Raw genomic sequence first — 19,192 nt, 5'->3', positions numbered from 1 at the left:
AGCAAAAATAAACAAGTAGGACTACATCAAACTAAAAACTTCTGCACAGCAAAGGAAACCATCAACGAAATGAAAAGAAAGCTGACTGAATGTGAGAAAATATTTGTAAATTGTATATCTGATAAGAAACTAACCAAATATATAAAGAACTCATACAACTCAATAGCAAAAAGCCAAGCGATCTTATTTTTTAAAAATGAGCAGAAGATCTGAATAGATATATTTCTAAAGAAGAAATAGAGATGGCCAATAGGTATGTGAAAAGATGCTCAACATCATTACTCATCAGGAAATGCAAATCAAAACCACAGTGAGAGGGACTTCCCTGTGGTCCAGTGGTTAAGACTCCAAGCTCCCAATGCAGGGGGCCTGGGTTCAATCCCTGGTCAGGGAACTAGATCCCACATGCATACTGCAACTAAGGAAAAAGAAAGAAAAAAAAAAAAGATCCCACACATTGCAACTAAGACCTGGCACAGCCAAATAAATAGATAAATATTAAAAACAAACAAACAAAAAACCCCCACAAGATATCACCTCATACCTGTTAGAATGGCTATTATCAAAAAGAGAAGAAATAACAAGTGTAAATTGGTACAACCACTATGAGAACCAGTATGGAGTTTCCTTAAACAAACTAAAAATAAGCTTATCATATGATCCAGAAATTCTGCTCCTGGGTATTTATCTGAAGAAAATGAAAACACTAATTCAAAAAGATATATGCACCCCCCATGATCATTGCAGCATTATTTACAATAGCCAATATATGGAAACAGCCCAAGTGTCCGTTGATGGATGAATGGATAAAGAAATTGTGGTATATAATAATAGAATATTATTCAACCATAAAAAAGAATGAAATCTTGCCATTTGCAACAGCATGGTGGACTTTTAGGGCATTATGCTAAGTGAAATAAGTCAGACACTGAGGGCAAATATTGTAAGACCTCTTTTATATGTGGAATCTAAGCAAACAAACAAACAAAACCCCCAAAACCAAGTTCATAGATCCAGAGAACAAATTGGTGGTTAAAGAGGCAGGGGATGGGGATGGGAGAAATGGCAAAAAAAAGTAACATGTCTCATAAGTCCCTTCTAATCAGTTCTTTTCCTTTTCTTCTTGCTGCATGCTTTTGTCATTTAAGTAGCTACTATGTGTCAGCTGTCCCGCTGTGAGGTAAGACAGGGTTTCTAATTACAAGGAACAGATCTGCTGGGGAAGGTAAATATGTAAATAGAGCTGGAGGTAAGAGGTGGCCAAGCTGTCCTGGAAGTATGAACAGTGCTTTTGTTTGCTCCTGATCTCATTGTGTTCACATAACAGCTCGAAGGCTGTTTGCATGTTGCTGATCACTTTTATTGAGTGCTTTTCTCTTGAAAAGACTAATGCTTTTCATTCCTTTCGGGGACTGTATTTTACCAAAGAAATCATGCCTTTCTGCACAAAAACATTGCAAGCAATAATCTGTGCTAATTTTCAACTGTGCTAGAGCATGTGTTACCATTTCTTCTGGATCTGCTCGCCTCTGCAGGGGAATCTCTTCCACTAGTGTTTCTGTTTTTCAGCGCTCAATGGATACCTCTTTGGAAACTTCCCCGAGCCTGATATGTGTGTTGGTGAATCGGTGTCCTGGCACCTATTTGGAATGGGGAATGAGATAGACATCCATTCCATCTATTTTTATGGTAACACCTTCATCAGCAGAGGCCATCGGACTGATGGCGTCAACCTCTTCCCAGCCACCTTCCTGACAACAGAAATGATAGTTGAGAATCCTGGGAAGTGATAACCTGCCAAGTCAGTGATCACTTTCAAGGTAAAAAGGACAGAGACCAGTGTAGAGATGCTTACAATGGTACAATTAAACCACGCAATCAATGGTGCTCATTCAGTGCCTGCTGTTGAATAGAGTCTTGTACGTGTTATATTTAATTAAATATTAAACATAGGAAAAATGTATAATGTCTATTTGGCATCTTATCAACAGGTATTTATTAATCACATCCCTATGAACCAGGTAAGAGGTGATTGAAAGAAATGATAAGACCTTCTATGAACCTGGAATCTAGTAGTTAAATATAGTTAGACATTTACAAAATGAATAAAACCTGAGGCAGAATGATAAATGCTCTTTAAGTGCTCTATCACTTTGCTGGAGCAGAGAGGCTTCCTGAGGAGGTGGTCCCTAATCTGAGCCTCTAAATGTTAGGAATTTGATAGATGAAGAAGGGGAAAAAGGTTTTCCAGGCAGAGGAAGCAACATGAGCTGGGAAAAACACATGGGCAATTGTAAATAGAATAATAAATTTTTAGCACTGAAAAGGAATTTATAGATAATCTGGACCAATCCCCCATCCAATTCTTGAATTCTCTTTTGGACATCTCTTTTTTAAATTTTTATTTTATTTTATATTGGAGTATATTTGATTTACAATGTGTTAGTTTCAGGTGTACAGCAAAGTAAGTTATACATATTCTTATATCTATTCTTTTTCAGATTCTTTTCCTATATAGGTTATTACAGAGTATTGAGTATAGTTCCCTGTGCTATACAGTAGGTCCTTGTTGATTACCTCTTTTATATATAGTAGTGTGTATATGTTAATCCCAACCTAGTAATTGTAGCAGCTTGTTTCATCTCTGGGCTGCTCTGTGAGAACATTCTTCCTTATATTGAGACACAATGCAATGATAGGTACAAAATCCTATGAAAGATGAATGATAAACATTTGTTGACAAATACCTGTTGAATGATTTGGTTCAGGTTCCTTGGGAATAGGTCTTTACTTAGCTGGACTTTAGGCTCATGTCAGAGGAGTGATGAAGGAGAAGCCTTAGAGAGGCAGCATGGGCCCCAGGAAAGCATCTTTGAATGGCAAGACTAAGGATTGTCTAGAAGGCAAGAGTAAGTGCTTCTAGATCCTTAGGCACACTAGTGACATAATCAGTGCAGTGGTTTAGGAAGATAAATATGATGTCTGTGTGCAGAAAGGACACAATGGAGAGACTCTGGCTACTGGATGCCAGTTAAGAAGCATTGGCAACATTAGAGTTATGACATATTAAAAGTTTGGCCTAACATGGTAAAAACAAGAATATAAAAAGAAAATGTGTCAACGGGATAAACATAGAAGAAATAATGTGTGATTCCACTTGGATACTGACTAACTACACACAGTCACTATGAGGTCAGGGATGCAGCTCTTCAGGGCTGCTTTCATAACACATTTTTGTTCCCAAAAACCTTAAGCAAACCTCACATTTGTCCACTGGGTTATTCCAGTTAAATTCAATTCAGCAAATGTTGAGCTGCTCAGTTAATATGTATAAGACACTCTCCTGGGAAGACAAAGATGAACAAGACAAAGTTACTATTCTTCCCTGCTCCTACCCCCAGCTTTATTGAGGTATAATTGACAAATAAGATTTGTATATATTTAAGAGGTACAACTTGACGTTTTGCTATACTTGTAAGGTGTGATTACCTTACACTCAAGCAATTAATATATCTATTACCTCACGTAGTTAAACATTTTTGTAGTGATGGTGGTGAGAACACTTGAGAGCTCAAAGAATACAGAGTTTCAGTTATGCAAGATGAATGGGTTCTGGAGATCTAATATACCCCGTGGTGACTACAGTCAACAATACTGTGTGGTATACCTGAAACTCCCTAAAAGGGTAAATTGTAAATGTTCTCCACACATGATCCCTAAATCTGAGAAGAAACTAATCAAGGCATTAGCAGCCATTTGAGATTTGTAAGATTGCTAAATGTGGTCAGTAGTTGTGGACATAAGCTGGAATACGTTACTGAAATACAATGTTTCCTAAGTTGTCCATAGTCTCAGAAAAAAATGTTTAAAAATTAGAAGATACGTATAATTCAATTTTAAAATTAGTAATTACCTCTAGAGATAATGGTGTCACATTTTGATGAATATCCTTCCTATTTTCTAGACCTTAATATATAAATGCTTATGTTATATATAAAATGAAGTCAATCTATTAATGCTGCCCTTTTCCACTTTTTAATATACCAGAAATAAATTTATATGTCAGTGAATATAGATCTACTACATCGTTGTTAATCCTTCCAGTGTCCTTTGTAAGGAGATTACAATTTACTTAACCAACAGTCTTTATTAACACTTATATTTTCCCTATTTTTTGCTAAACACTCATAAACATCAATTTATAGAAATGTTTGTACTTTGTCTGACATTTCCTTGGGAAAACTACTAGATTTAGAATTCCTGGGTTGAAGAGTTTAATTTTTTTTAAGCTATGGACATATATTGCCGAATTCTCCTTTAGAAATTGTTACTCTTCACTCATAGTGTGTGAGCATTCCCTTTTCCCTGTTCATCTGACAACACTGAGAATTACTAGTCTTTCTGGTCTTTACCAATCTCATAAATGAACAACAGTATCACTTGATTACTATTAAGGTTGAACTTTTCTTTTTTCTTCATTTGTTCATGGGTCAGTAGTATTTCTTCTGTGAATAACCTATAAATGTCCCTTGCACATTTTCTATTGGGATATTTACTGCTTTCTTTCTTATTTATCAAAGGTATTTACATATTAATCTTTTGTAATATGTGCTAAAATATCCTCCTACCCACTGTTTATTTTTTACTTTTAACTTTGTTTATGGTCCTGTTTTCCGTACAAAAGTTTTAAATGTTCATGAAGTCAAATCTATCATTCTTTTCCTGTATGATTTCTTTCGGAGCATTTATACCTTGGCTCATGGTTTTCCTGTCTTCTGCAGCTGGCATGCTGGGGCAATACAATGTTGGTAACTGCAAAAGTGGTATTTTTCACCCCAAGATGAAGGGTCGACAGAGGCGCTATTTTATAGCAGCTGAAAAAATTCTTTGGGATTATGGTCCTCAAGGCTATAACAAATTCAGTGGTCTTCCCCTAAATGCCTCTGGCAGGTAAGCTCTCTTTGCTGGTGTTGCTAAGTCTCTCATAAGAGAGGCATCTATTAGGCTTTTCTCTGTGATCTCATTTGTAGGCTAGGCACTGCTCTTATGAGCATATACTGCATAGATAGCATAATGGCTTCACTTAAGGAGCTCTGAGCCCTGTAATGTGTACGGCTGAGACATGGAGGAGTATTTATTGCTTCATGATTTGCTGGCTAAATCAAAGCACTAGATTCATTCATTCATCAAACATTTTATGAGCATCTGCTCTGTGCAAGCTGCAGCTTTAAATGCCATGAGAAATACTAAGCTGACAGAGAAGAGAGTAAGGTGCTTGCACATATGAAGAAGACAGTTTTGAAAAGGGAATGTGGCAGGACTCTCTCTTTTTGTTTTGTTTTGTTTTGGCCACCACGCAGCATGTGGGATCTTAGTTCCCTGACCAGGGGTCCAACCCGTGCCTCCTACATGGAAACACAGGGTCTTAACTACTGGACCACCAGGGAAGTCCCAGCAGGACTCTCTTTCATTGGAGATGAACTAGTCAAGGAAGGTTAACCTTTTTGGCTCAAGGACAGCCTGATATAACTTAAGCCCCCTCTACGCAGAATTCCTTTTTCTCCCTGTCCAGTATAATGCCATTTTTTCCTTCAAATTCTAATTCTAATGTCACCTCTTAAGTAAAGCCTCCCCTGACACCTGAATAATTTTCTCTTGGCTCCCGCAGCATATAGTATTTTTTCAAATTGAATCGAACAATTCATTAAGTGTATGCAGACTCCTGTGACTTCTTATTGTAGAATCATATGCAAAGATGTCTGTGAAAGCATTATAAAATGTACAGTGTGATACCAACAAGTATTGCTATTATCCTATAATCCTTTTTTTTTAACATCTTTATTGGAATATAATTGCTTTACAGTGGTGTGTTAGTTTCTGCTTTATAACAAAGTGAATCTGCTATACATATATCCCCATATCTCCTCCCTCTTGTGTCTCCCTCCCACCCTCCCTATCCCACTCCTCCAGGTGGTCACAAAGCACCGAGCTGATCTCCCTGTGCTATGTAGCTGCTTCCCACTACCTATCTATTTTACATTTGGTAGTGTATATATGTCCATGGCACTCTCTCATTTCGTCCCAGCTTACCCTTCCCCCTCCCCATGTCCTCAAGTCCATTCTCTACGTCCATGTCTTTATTCCTGTCCTGCCCCTAGGTTCTTCAGAACCTTTTTTTTCTTTTTTTTTTAGATCCCATATATATGTGTTAGCATACGGTATTTGTTTTTCTCTTTTTGACTTACTTCACTGTGTATGACAGACTCTAGGTCCATCCACCTCACTACAAATAACTCAATTTCGTTTCTTTTTATGGCTCAGTAATATTCCATTGTATATATGAGCCATATCTTCTTTATCCAATCATCTGTTGATGGACACATAGGTTGCTTCCATGTCCTGACTATTGTAAATAGAGCTGCAATGAACACTGTGGTACATGACTCTTTGGGAATTATGGTTATCTCAGGGTATATGCCCAGTAGTGGGATTGCAGAGTCATATGGTAGTTCTATTTTAGTATTTTAAGGAACCTTCATACTGTTCTCCATAATGGCTGTATCAACTTACATTACCACCAACAGTGCAACAGGGCTCCCTTTCTCCACACCCTTTCCAGCATTTATTGTTTGTAGATTTTTTGATGATGGCCATTCTGACTGGTGTGAGGTGATACCTCATTGTAGTTTTGATTTGCATTTCTCTAATGACTAGTGATGTTGAGCATCCTTTCATGTGTTTGTTGGCAATCTGTATCTCTTCTTTGGAGGAATGTCTATTTAGGTCTTCTGCCCATTTTTGATTGGGTTGTTTGTTTTTATTGATATTGAGCTGCATGAGCTGTTTGCAAATTTTGGAGATTAATCATTTGTCAGTTGCTTCATTTGCAAATGTTTTCTCCCATTTTGAGGTTTGCCTTTTATCTTGTTTATGGTTTCCTTTGATATGCAAAAGCTATTAAGTTTCATTAGGTCCCATTTGTTTATTTTTGTTTTTATTTCCATTTCTCTAGGAGGTGGGTGAAAAAGGATCTTGCTGTGATTTATGTCATAGAGTATTCTGCCTATGTTTTCCTCTAAGAGTTTTAGAGTGTCTGGCCTTACACTTAGGTCTTTAATTCATTTTGAGTTTATTTTTGTGTATGGTGTTAGGGAGTGTTCTAATTTCATTCTTTTACATGTAGCTATCTAGTTTTCCCAGCATCACTTATTGAAGAGGCTGTCTTTTCTCCATTGTATGTTTATGACTCCTTTATCAAAAATAAGGTGACCAGATGTGCATGGTTTATCTCTGAGCTTTCTATCCTGTTCCATTGATGTATATTTCTGTTTTTGTGCCAGTACCAGACTGTCTTGATTACTGTAGCTTTGTAGTATAGTCTGAAATCAGGGAGCCTGATTCCTCCAGCTCCATTTTACTTTCTCAAGATTGCTTTGGCTATTTGGGGGTCTTTTGTGTTTCCATACATATTGTGAAATTTTTTGTTCCAGTTCTAATCTAAGAAAATGGTATATCTCTCCATCTGTTTGTATCATCTTTAATTTCTTTCATCAGTGTGTTATGGTTTTCCGCATACAGGTCTTTTGTCTCCTTCGGTAGGTTTATTCCTAGGTATTTTATTCTTTTTGTTGCAATGGTAAATGGGAGTCTTTCCTTAATTTCTCTTTCAGATTTTTCGTCGTTAGTATGTAGGAATGCAAGAGATTTCTGTGCATTAATTTTGTATCCTACAACTTTACCAAATTCATCGATTAGCTCTAGTAGTTTTCTGGTGGCATCTTTAGGATTCTCTATGTATAGTATCATGTCATCTGCAAACAGTGACAGCTTTACTTCTTCCTTTCTGCTTTAGATTCCTTTTATTTATTTTAATTCTCTGATTGCTGTGGCTAAAATTTCCAAAATTATGTTGAATAATAGTGGTAAGAGTGGGCAGCCTTGCCTTGTTCCTGATCTTAGTGGAAATGCTTGCAGTTTTTCACCATTGAGAACGATGTTGGCTGTGGGTTTCTCATATATGACCTTTATTATGTTGAGGTAAGTTCCCTGTATGCCTACTTTCTGGAGGGTTTTTATCATAAATGGATGTTGAATTTTGTCAAAAGCTTTTTCTGCATCTATTGAGATGATCATATGGTTTTTCTCCTTCAATTTGTTAATATGGTGTATCAGATTGATTGATTTGCACATATTGAAGAATCCTTGCATTTCTTGTATAAACCCCACTTGATCATGGTGTATAATCCTTTTAATGTGCTTTTGGATTCTGTTTGCTAGTATTTTGTTGAGGATTTTTGCATATGTGTTCATATCAGTGATATTGACCTGTAGTTTTCTCTCTTTGTGAGATTTTGTCTGGCTTTGGTATCAGGCTGATGGTGGCCTTGTAGAATGAGTTTGGGAGTGTTCCTCCCTTTGCTATATTTTGGAAGAGTTTGAGAAGGATAGGTGTTAGCTTTTCTCTAAATGCTTGATAGAATTCGCCTGTGAAGTTATCTGGTCCTGGGCTTTTGTTTGTTGGAAGATTTTTAATCCCAGTCTCAAATTCAGTGCTTGTGATTTTTCTGTTTATATTTTCTATTTCTTCCTGGTTTAGTCTCAGAAGTTGTGCTTTTCTAAGTATTTGTCCATTTCTTCCAGGTTGTCCATTTTATTGGCATAGAGTTGCTTGTAGTAATCTCTAATGATCTTTTGTATTTCTGCAGTGTCACTTGTTACTTCTCCTTTTTCATTTCTAATTCTATTGATTTGAGTCTTCTCCCTTTTTACCTTGATGAGTCTGGTGAATGGTTTATCAACTTTGTTTATCTCCTCAAAGAACGAGCTTTTAGTTTTATTGATCTTTGCTATTGTTTCCTACATTTCTTTTTCATTTATTTCTGATCTGATCTTTATGATTTCTTTCCTTCTGCTAACTTTGGGGTTTTTCTGTTCTTTCTCTAATTACTTTATGTGTAAGGTTAGGTTGTCTATTTGAGATGTTTCTTGTTTCTTGAGGTAGGATTGTATCGCTATAATCTTCCCTCTTAGAACTGCTTTTGCTGCATCCCATAGATTTTGGGTCGTCGTGTTTTCATTGTCCTTTGTTTCTAGGTACTTTTTGATTTCTTCAGTTATCTCTTGGTTATTAAGTAGTGTACTGTTTAGCCTCCATGTATTTGTATTTTTTACAGATTTTTTCCTGTTATTGATATTTAGTCTCATAGCATTGTGATCAGAAAAGATACTTGATATGATTTCACTTTTCTTAAATTTACCAAGGTTTGATTTGTGACCCAAGATATGATCTATCCTGGAGAATGTTCCATGAGCACGTGAGAAGAAGGTGTATTCTGTTGTTTTTGGATGGAATGTCCTATAAATATCAATTAAGTCCATCTTGTTTAATGTATCATTTAAAGCTTCTGTTTCCTTCTTTATTTTCATTTTGGATGATGTGTCCATTGGTGAACGTGGGGTGTTAAAGTCTCCTGCGATAATTGTGTTACTGTTGATTTCCCCTTTTATGGCTGTTAGCCTTTGCCTTATGTATTGAGGTGCTCCTATGTTGGGTGCATAAATATTTACAATTGTTATATCTTCTTCTTGGATCGATCCCTTGATCATTATGTAGTGTCCTTCTTTGTCTCTTGTAATAGTCTTTATTTTAAAGTCTATTTTGTCTGATATGAGAATTGCTACTCCAGCTTTCTTTTGATTTCCATTTGCATGGAATATCTTTTTCCATCCCCTCACTTTCACTTTGTATGTGTCACTAGGTCTGAAATGGGTCTCTTGTAGACAGCATATATATGGGTCTTGTTTTTGTATCTATTCAGCCAGTCTATGTCTTTTGGTGGGAACAGTTAATCCATTTACATTTAAGGTAGTCATCGATATGTATGTTCCTATTACCATTTTCTTAATTGTTTTGGGTTTGTTATTGTAGGTCTTTTCCTTCTCTTGTGTTTCCTGCCTAGAGAAGTTCCTTTAGCATTTGTTATAAGGCTGGTTTGATAGTGCTGAATTCTCTTAGCTTTTGCTTGTCTGTAAAGTTTTTAATTTCTCCATTGAATCTGAATGAGATCCTTGCTGGGTAGAGTAAACTTGGTTGTAGGTTTTCCCCTTTCATCACTTTAAATATGTCCTGCCACTCCCTTCTGGCTTGCAGTGTTTCTGCTGGAAGATCAGCTGTTGACCTTATGGGGATTCCCTTGTCTGTTATCTGTTGTTTTTCCCTTGCTGCTTTTAATATTTTTTCTTTGTATTTAATTTTTGATTGTTTGATTAATATGTGTCTTCGCATGTTTCTCCTTGGATTTATCCTGTATGGGACTCTCTGCACTTCTTGGACTTGATTAACTATTTCCTTTCCCATATTAGGGAAGTTGTCAGCTATAATCTCTTCAAATATTTTCTCAGTCCCTTTGTCTTCTCTTCTTCTTCTGCGAGCCCTATAATTCGAATGTTCGTGTGTTTAATGTTGTCCCAGAGGTCTCTGAGACTGTCCTCAATTCTTTTCATTCTTTTTTCTTTATTCTGCTCTGCAGTAGTTATTTCCACTATTTTATCTTCTGGGTCACTTGTCTGTTCTTCTGCCTCAGTTATTCTGCTATTGATTCCTTCTAGAGAATTTTAATTTCGTTTGTTGTGTTGTTCATCATTGTTTGTTTGCTCTTTAGTTTTTCTAGGTCCTTGTTAAACATTTCTTGTATTTTCTCCTTTCTATTTCCAAGATTTTGGATTATCTTTGCTCTCATTACTCTGAATTCTTTTTCAGGTAGACTGCCTATTTCCTCTTCATTTCTTTGGTCTGGTGGGTTTTTACCTTGCTCCTTCATCTGCTGTGTGTTTCTCTGTCTTCTCATTTTGCTTGACTTACTGTGTTTGGGGTCTCCTTTTCACAGGCTGCAAGTTCATAGTTCTCATTGTTTTTGGTGTCTGCCCCCAGTGGCTAAGGTTGGCTCAGTGAGTTGTGTAAGCTTCCTAGTGGAGGGGACTAATGACTGTGTTCTGGAGGATGAGGCTGGATCTTGTCTTTCTGGTGGGCAGGACCACATCTGGTGGTGTGTTTTGGGGTGTCTGTGGCCTTAGTATGATTTTAGGCAGCCTCTCTGCTAATGGGTGTGGTTGTGTTCCTGTCTTGCTAGTTGTTTGGCATAGGATGTCCAGCATTGTAGCTTGCTGGTCATTGAGTGTAGCTGGGTCTTAGCACTGAGATGGAGATCTATGGGAGAACTTTTGCCATTTGATATTATGTGGAGCCAGGAGGTCTCTGGTGGACCATTTGATATTATGTGGAGCCAGGAGGTCTCTGGTGGACCATTTGATATTATGTGGAGCCAGGAGGTCTCTGGTGGACCAATGTCCTGAACTAAGCTCTCCCACCTCAGAGGCACAGGCCTGACACCCGACTGGAGCACGAAGACCCTTTTGGGAAGTCTGAGGTCTTCTGCCAGGATTCAGTAGGTGTTCTGTCGGAGTTGTTCCACATGTAGATGTTTCTGATATATTTGTGGGGAGGAAGGTGATCTCCACGTCTTACTCCTCCGACATCTTGAAGGTCTCCCCCAAGGTTTCTCTTTAAATTCACTCTTTCCCTCACAATCCAGTAGCATGTATTATTTAATGTTCAAAATTTTCCAAGATATTACTTCCTCTAAGCTGGGGTTTTTATGAATCTGAAGTGGCTCCTCCACTGTCTTTTTCCCTTTCTGCCAATGGAAGCAGAAGACTCTGAGGGTTTAGAACAGCGCAGTAGTCCTCAACATTGTCAAGGTCACCAAAAATGAGGGAAGTATGAGAAATTGTCACAGCCAAGAGGAGCCTATGGAGACATGAAGACTGAATGTAATGCTGTATCCTTGGCTTCCTGCGGCCATCTGGGCCCGCATCCCCAGCGAGAATCTATCCTATAATCCTTTTAATGTTTGAGGGAGTGTTTTAAAAATTGTCTTTGTGGTCAGTAAGATACCCTTTGTTTCTTTCATTGTAAATTTCATTCATTCATTCATTCTTCCACCAAACCAATGCACTTGAGGCTTGCCTAAAGAATTTGTGTGAACCATATATGAAAAACTCTTTGATATGAACATTCTCTATTGACCAGTATTTCTCCTTAAACAAAATAATGAAAATTAACATTGAAAATTATTTCTGAGAAGCCTTCCAGAATTCAGAAGCTCCTTATAAAATATGAAATATTAAGCTATATTCAATCAATATTTAATGTAATATGGGACAGCACAATGTACTAAGTGACATAAGGGATCCAGGGAGGTCTAAGACAATGTTCCCAATCTCAGGTAGAGAAAGATGCTGAATGCACAGGAGAAGACAAGTGATTTTGCAAGTTACAAATAAGATTTAGATGAGTTGTCCAGACAGTGAGTTCTTTGCACATTCAGAGAGAGCTACGATAACCAGAAAGATTTCACAGAGGAAGTGGAACTTAAGTAGGGTCTTAAAGAATGGTAGAATTTATATAAGTGAATTGTAAAGAGAGGGAAATTTTAGATGCAGGGGTTAATGCAAAGCATCTGCCATAAAGCAGAGTGATTAGATCAGAGAGTGAATGCCTGGTGTGGGGGATTTGCATGGGGAACGGGCACTCACATAGAGCAATGCAGAGAGAATTGGGGTAAACTGGATATCCATTGCAGAGGTCCTCCAATCATTTGAACTTTACTTGATTGGCAATTGGAAGCAAATGAAGATTTTGGAGCAAGTAAAATGACAATAAAAATTACTATTTTGAAGATTAATGTAGTAGTGGTGTGTATGCTGAGAAAAAAATTGAATGTATGGACACCAAGGGGGGAAAGCTGCGGGGGGCAGGGGTGGGATGAATTGGGAGATTGGGACTGACATATATACACTAATATGTGTAAAATAGATAGCTAATTAGAACCTGCTATATAAAAAAAATGCAAATAATGCAATTTTAAAAAAGGTAAAAAAAGAGTGAGCCAATGTGAGATAGAGGATGCTGCGTGCACAGTTAGGAGGTTTATATAATGGTCCAAGCACAAGGTGAGGAGGACATGCAGGTACTGGGGTTGTGACCGTGGCAAGAAAGGAAAGGAAAAGATGGAGAAATGAAGGTGAAGAAAAGGAAGGGTGCAAAATAAAAGGTTGCAAAGTCAGGATGAACAGGATAAGGAGTTGAGGCAGAAAAAGAAGACAAAGCCTGCACATCTGCAAGAGTGACGGCACGATTGACAAAAATAGAATAGAGATAGTACTAATTGGATGTTATATCATCGTATTTCACAACTTTGAAATTTGGTATTTCATGTATATAGTTTGTATGGTAATTCCATTGATTAAATTATTTGATTAACTAGACGCTCCATTCCTTAATCATGCCAGATATCAGAGCATACTCTATGCAGAGTCTATTCATATTGACATCAGCAAGAGATAGAGGGATGCTTATCCTGCAAAGAAACCAGTTAGCTCTTGGTTACTTTGTAGGACACCATTCTGGGACACCAATATTGATAATGAAGGAGTTTGCCTGTGCCTTCTTCAGTAGCTGGACCTCTGGGGAAGAAAGTACAATGGCTAAGAGAGAAATGAGCTTGAGCATCAAACAGCTTCTGAAGACTTTTAAGGCTGGTTGACTATTCCTGGGAACTTTGTTGAAGACTGTGCTATCTTTTCTGGAGATAAGGGTGGATAAATGGGCTAAAGGCAGTACAATAAAGTTCCATAATTACGGCACTTGGTGGATATGCAGAGGTGTACTCTCAGCCAACTTCCTATTCTTTCCACAGTGACTCTGAGCTCTACTTCACACAAGGGGACAACAGAATAGGAGGAAAATATTGGAAGGCTCAGTATATAGAGTATGTTGATGCAACTTTTACTCGAAGAAAAAGACTCTCTGAGGCAGAAGCCCACCTTGGAATTCTTGGTACAGTGAAACCATCTGTCATGTTTTGAACAGGGGAAATGTTTTAGTAGGACATGCACACCTAACATGGAATGACTCTTCTCCTGCTCCTATCCACTTCCCTCTTTTCATCCTCTTACCTCTCCTTCTCTTAATATTTCTTAGGTCCCATCATCAAGGCAGAGGTGGGTGATACTCTGTTAGTGACCTTTGCTAACAAAGCCGACAAGGTCTACAGTATTTTGCCTCACGGTGTGATCTATGACAAGGCCTCTGATGCAGCCCCAAATGTAGATGGTAAGTCCCAGCCTCAGCCTTGGTAGGAAACAGGATGAGTGAGCAAAGGACTTAGAACCGGACAGACCTGGTTCAAATCCTGGTCCCTTTACTTACCAGCCCTGTGAGCTTGAGCAGCTATTTCAACTTTCTGAACCTTATTCTTCTCACCTATCAAATGCAGATAATGACACTCACTTCATAGGGCTTTGGGAAAGGATGGAGAGAATTTAGGACAGGGTCTGGCCCACAGTAGGTACTTAGGAAGTGTTAATGCCTTTCCTTTTCCCTCAGTAATGTAATAAATCTCAAAGTGATCTACTTTCACAGTCGCCCCCACTTCTCTAAGATGGAGAGATTTTCTGCTACATTTGGATGGAATCTGTGGCTGAAGGCTGAAAGGGAACTCTGATTTCCAATGTTTTGTTGAAATCAAAATCTTACACATGGTCTTTGCTTTGTCCCTATCGACAAATATTTATTTAAAACCAGTATTATGTGCTTACCATCATACACGGCCTCTCCCAATCACAGAGTATGTAGCACAGGCTCTCTACATGTAATAAAGGCATCTTCTACCCAGTGGCTGCAGGAATTATCCTTCCATTCATTATACTGCTTTTGGGAAACTCCTGGTTGCATTGGAAGCCTTCCCCATCACTACAACAGACATCATGACTCCTGGGATACTTACTTCTTCATGCCCAAGTATGAGGCCAGTCACAGTCCAGAGCAGGTGATGGGGAGGGGACAGAGAAGGAAGGAATGGAGGGAGTATTCCCCCTCTCTACACCCACCCTCTCCTCCCCCTGCTGCAGCAACATTTCCTGTGCCTGCAGTCTCTTCCTTGGTCAAAATGCTCACAATGACTTTTGTGTGTGTGCAGGAAGAACACTAGTGACAGCACAAATGTCCACATTTTCTATTGTTTAATTTAGAAAACTTACTGGGCACCTTTTTGCCAGGCTCTGGACAAGATACAGAAAGTCTCTGGCCCCAGTCTAGTTGGAGAGATTCAATGTGTTCATCTGGCAATATAATGTAAGGGCTAAGTGCAAAGTCTTTGGAATCAGACAGCCCTGAATTTGAATCCCAGACCTGCCATTTATCAGCTTTGTTACCTTGGGCCTTCGCTTACCTCCTCTAACTTGTAGTTATTTGGGTTATTCCTAGTTCAACCTTCTAGACTTCAAACTCTTTAAAGATATGTCTCTTGTTTAACTTATTGGGGTATCCTCTGCAAGGCCAAGTATAATATATTCCACATGGAAGGTACTCAATGATATTTTATGAATTTACATTTATATATTAATATATAAATGGGCAGTTATCGCTCTTCTAACATTTGCTAAACCTGGTAATTGAGTAAGAAGTAATATCTGTGAAGATCTTAAATGTAATCTGTGAAGAAGATAATCTTTTGATATAAGCTTCTATCTCATGAAACAGCAGATTGTGGCAGTGGCCTCCCTGGTAGGATACAGTGAAAATAACTGTCCTTCCACAAAGTATATCATCAGAGAGAGACATACCAGGGCTGGAAGACCCAGTGTGACAAGTTTAGTGTTCTTGGCTGTTGCTTTGAATAACTGTTTCATTTATCTTCTCAGGATTTCTGAAGCCAGGGGCACACGTTAAGCCAGGTGAAACTTTCACATACAGGTGGACGGTGCCTGAAAGCATAAGCCCAACAGCTGATGATCCCCCCTGTCTGACCTATCTTTACTTCTCAGCTGTTGAGCCAATCAACGACACCAGCTCTGGCCTTGTAGGGCCTTTGCTAGTCTGTAAGAAGGGCATTCTCAATGCTGATGGGACACAGGTAGGCCATCAAAGGTCACCAAGTTTTTCTCAGGGTTGTATGTGAGAGAGATCAGTAATATGGCTAGAGAATAAATATTAATAAAGAGTCAGTTTGTGTTAATTTTGAAAGAGAAGTAGAGCTAAGAAGTCCTCCAAGCTGTACTTTAATACATTCATTTCTTTCTTCTCTGTAGAAAGGAATAGACAAGGAATTTTACCTATTATTCACAGTCTTTGATGAGAATCTGAGCAGATATCTTGATGAAAATATTCAGAAGTTTACCTGGCGTCCCTTCAGTGTTGACAAGGAGGACAAAGAGTTTGTGAAGTCCAACCGAATGCATGGTATGAAAAATGTTTTTCCCTCCTGTAAAGGAAAGTCATAATTGCATTTGAAGTGAAAATGTTTGGAATGCTTTATCTTAAGTTTGGTTTCTTGGGTATTGTTCTTGGTCATGAGTAAAATATTTTGTGGCTTCAGACGCACAAGGTATGGTGAAACCTCCCTGTCTCTAGAGATGTGAAACTTAATTAATACATCTAAAGCCTTAGATAAAGCAATACAAAATTTGAACTAGCAAAGATCACAGTACATCATAAATGTAGAAAATTACTGACAAAATGCCCTCCCTTGGGTTTGCAATAATGTCATTAAGTCTGATAATCCAGCTGATAGTTGGAGATAATTATTATCCAGCAAGGCATCTCTTACCAAGTTGTATGTATAACTATCTAAAGTGTTAATTTGTAAAACATTAGCCATTCCTATCCAAGATCTTCATGTAGGAGAAATTAGTTAATTATCCTTCTCTGTCTCTTTTATATCAGTTGTTAACAATAGCAAACCCACATTGTAATTGGTGTAACATGGGATTCTTGTGAGTCTTGGAGAGATTACCCAAGGTGGCAGAGTAATGCACAAGAGTCCAAACTCAAATGGCCACCAGAGTGTGGAGTCAACAAAAATGCCTAGAGGGAAGAGATCAAGGTGGTGGAGTAAGAGAATGTGGAACTCATCTCCTCCCACAAACACATCAAAAACACATCTACAGGGTACAGAGGAAGATGGCAGAAGAGTAAGACGCGGAGATCACCTTCCTCCCCACAGATACATCAGAAATACATCTACACGTGAAACAACTCCTACAGAACACCTACTGAACGCTGGCAGAAGACCTCGGACCTCCCAGAAGGCAAGAAACTCCCCACGTAACTGGGTAGGGCAAAAGAAAAAACAGAGACAAAAGAATAGGGACGGGACCTGCACCAGTGGGAGGGAGCTGTGAAGGAGGAAAGGTTTCCACACACTAGGAAGCCCCCCCGGGCGGAGACTGCGGGTGGCGGAGGGGGAAGCTTCGGAGCCATGGAGGAGAGCGCAGCAACAGGGGTGCGGAGGGCAAAGCGGAGAGATTCCCGCACAGAGGATCGGTGCAGACCAGCACTCACCAGCCCAAGAGGCTTGTCTGCTCACCTGCCGGGACGGACGGGGGCTGGGAGTTGACGCTCGGGCTTCGGAGGACAGATCCCAGGGAGAGGACTGGGGTTGGCTGCGTGAACACACCCTGAAGGGACTAATGCGCCACAGCTAGCCGGGAGGGAGTCCAGGAAAATGTCTGGAGCTGCCGAAGACACAGGAGAATTTTTCTTCCCTCTTTGTTTCCTGTTGCGCGAAGAGAGGGGATTAAGAGCGCTGCTTAAAGGAGCTCCAGAGATGGGCGCGAGCCGCGGCTAACAGCGTGGACCCCAGAGACGGGCATCAGACGCTAAGGCTGCTGCTGCTGCTGCCACCAAGAAGTGTGTGTGCGAGCACAGGGCACTATACACAACTCCCCTCCCAGGAGCCTGTGCAGCCCGCCACTGCCAGAGTCCCGTGATCCAGGGACAACTTCCCCGGGAGAACGCACGGCGCGCCACAGGCTGGTGCAATGTCACGCTGGCCTCTGCTGCCGCAGGCTTGTCCCACACTCCATCCCCCTCTGTCCCCCTGGCCTGAGCGAGCCAGAGCCCCCCAATCAGCTGCTCCTTTAACCCCATCCTGAGCGAAGAACAGATGCCCTCAGGCAACCTACACGCAGAGGCAGGTCCAAATCCAAAGCTGGACCCCAGGAGCTGTGCAAACAAAGAAGAGAAAGGGAAATCTCTCCCAGCAGCCTCAGGAGCAGCAGATTAAATCTCCACAATCAACTTGATGTACCTGCATCTGTGGAATACCTGAATAGACAACGAAACATCCCAAATTGAGGAGGTGGACTTTAGGAGCAATGATATATATATGTATTTTTTCCTTTTTCTCCTTCTGTGAGTGTGTTTGTGTAAGTTTCTGTGTGTGATTTTGTCTGTATAGCTTTGCATTTACCATTTCTCCTAGGGTTCTGTCTATCCGTCTTTTTGGTTTTTTTAGTATAGTTTTTAGCACTGGTTATCATTGGTGGACTTGTTTTTGGTTTGGTTGCTCTCTTCTTTCTTTCTTTTTTTAAATTACTTTAAAAAATTATTTTAATAATTATTTTTTATTTTAGTAAATATTTTATTTTATTTTATGTTCTTCTTCCTTTCTTTCTTTTTTTTCTCCCTTTTATTCTGAGCTGTGTGGAGGACAGGCTCTTGGTGCCCGAGCCAGGCATTAGGGCTGTGCCTCTGGGGTGGGAGAGCCAAGTTCAGGACATTGGTCCACAAGAGACCTCCCAGCTCCACGTAATATCAAATGGTGAAAATCTCCCAGAGATCTCCATCTCAATGCCAAGACCCAGCTCCACTCAACAACCAGCAAGCTACACTGCTGGACACCCTATGCCAAACAACTAACAAGACAGGAACACAACACTACCCATTAGCAGAGAGGCTACCTAAAATCATAATAAGCCCACAGACACCCCAAAACACAGCACCAGACGTGGACCTGCCCACCGGAAAGACAAGATCCAGTCTCATTTACCAGAACACAGGCACTAGCCCCCTCCACCAGGAAGCCTACACAACACAGTGAACCAACTTTAGCCATTGGGGGCAGATACAAAAAACAGTGGGAACTACGAACCTGCAGCCTGTGAAAAGGAGACCCCAAACACAGTAAGTTAAGCAAAATGAGAAGAAAGAGAAACTAAGAGCAGATGAAGGAGCAAGGTAAAAACCCACCACACCTAACAAATGAAGAGGAAATAGGCAGTCTACCTGAAAAAAATTCAGAATAATGATAGTAAAGATGATCCAAAATCTTGGAAATAGAATGGAGAAAAT

At 39.5% G+C, this 19,192-nt stretch overlaps 1 protein-coding gene across 1 annotated transcript in view; it reads left to right on the top strand.

The window, feature by feature from the left end:
* Positions 1 to 19,192, top strand: part of HEPHL1 (hephaestin like 1) — a 90,605-nt gene that overhangs the window by 33,817 nt on the left and 37,596 nt on the right. Inside the window, 7 exon segments of the mRNA XM_060017230.1 lie at positions 1,570 to 1,785; positions 1,788 to 1,820; positions 4,782 to 4,950; positions 13,758 to 13,897; positions 14,042 to 14,173; positions 15,763 to 15,974; positions 16,150 to 16,300. Of these exon segments, the coding sequence (XP_059873213.1) occupies positions 1,570 to 1,785; positions 1,788 to 1,820; positions 4,782 to 4,950; positions 13,758 to 13,897; positions 14,042 to 14,173; positions 15,763 to 15,974; positions 16,150 to 16,300 (1,053 nt within the window).

The sequence above is a fragment of the Delphinus delphis genome, chromosome 8 (genome assembly GCF_949987515.2).
Source record: "Delphinus delphis chromosome 8, mDelDel1.2, whole genome shotgun sequence".
NCBI classification, from domain to species: domain Eukaryota; kingdom Metazoa; phylum Chordata; class Mammalia; order Artiodactyla; family Delphinidae; genus Delphinus; species Delphinus delphis.
The sequence above is the reverse complement of the archived record's forward strand: the minus strand, read 5'-3'. Positions and strand labels throughout refer to the sequence as shown.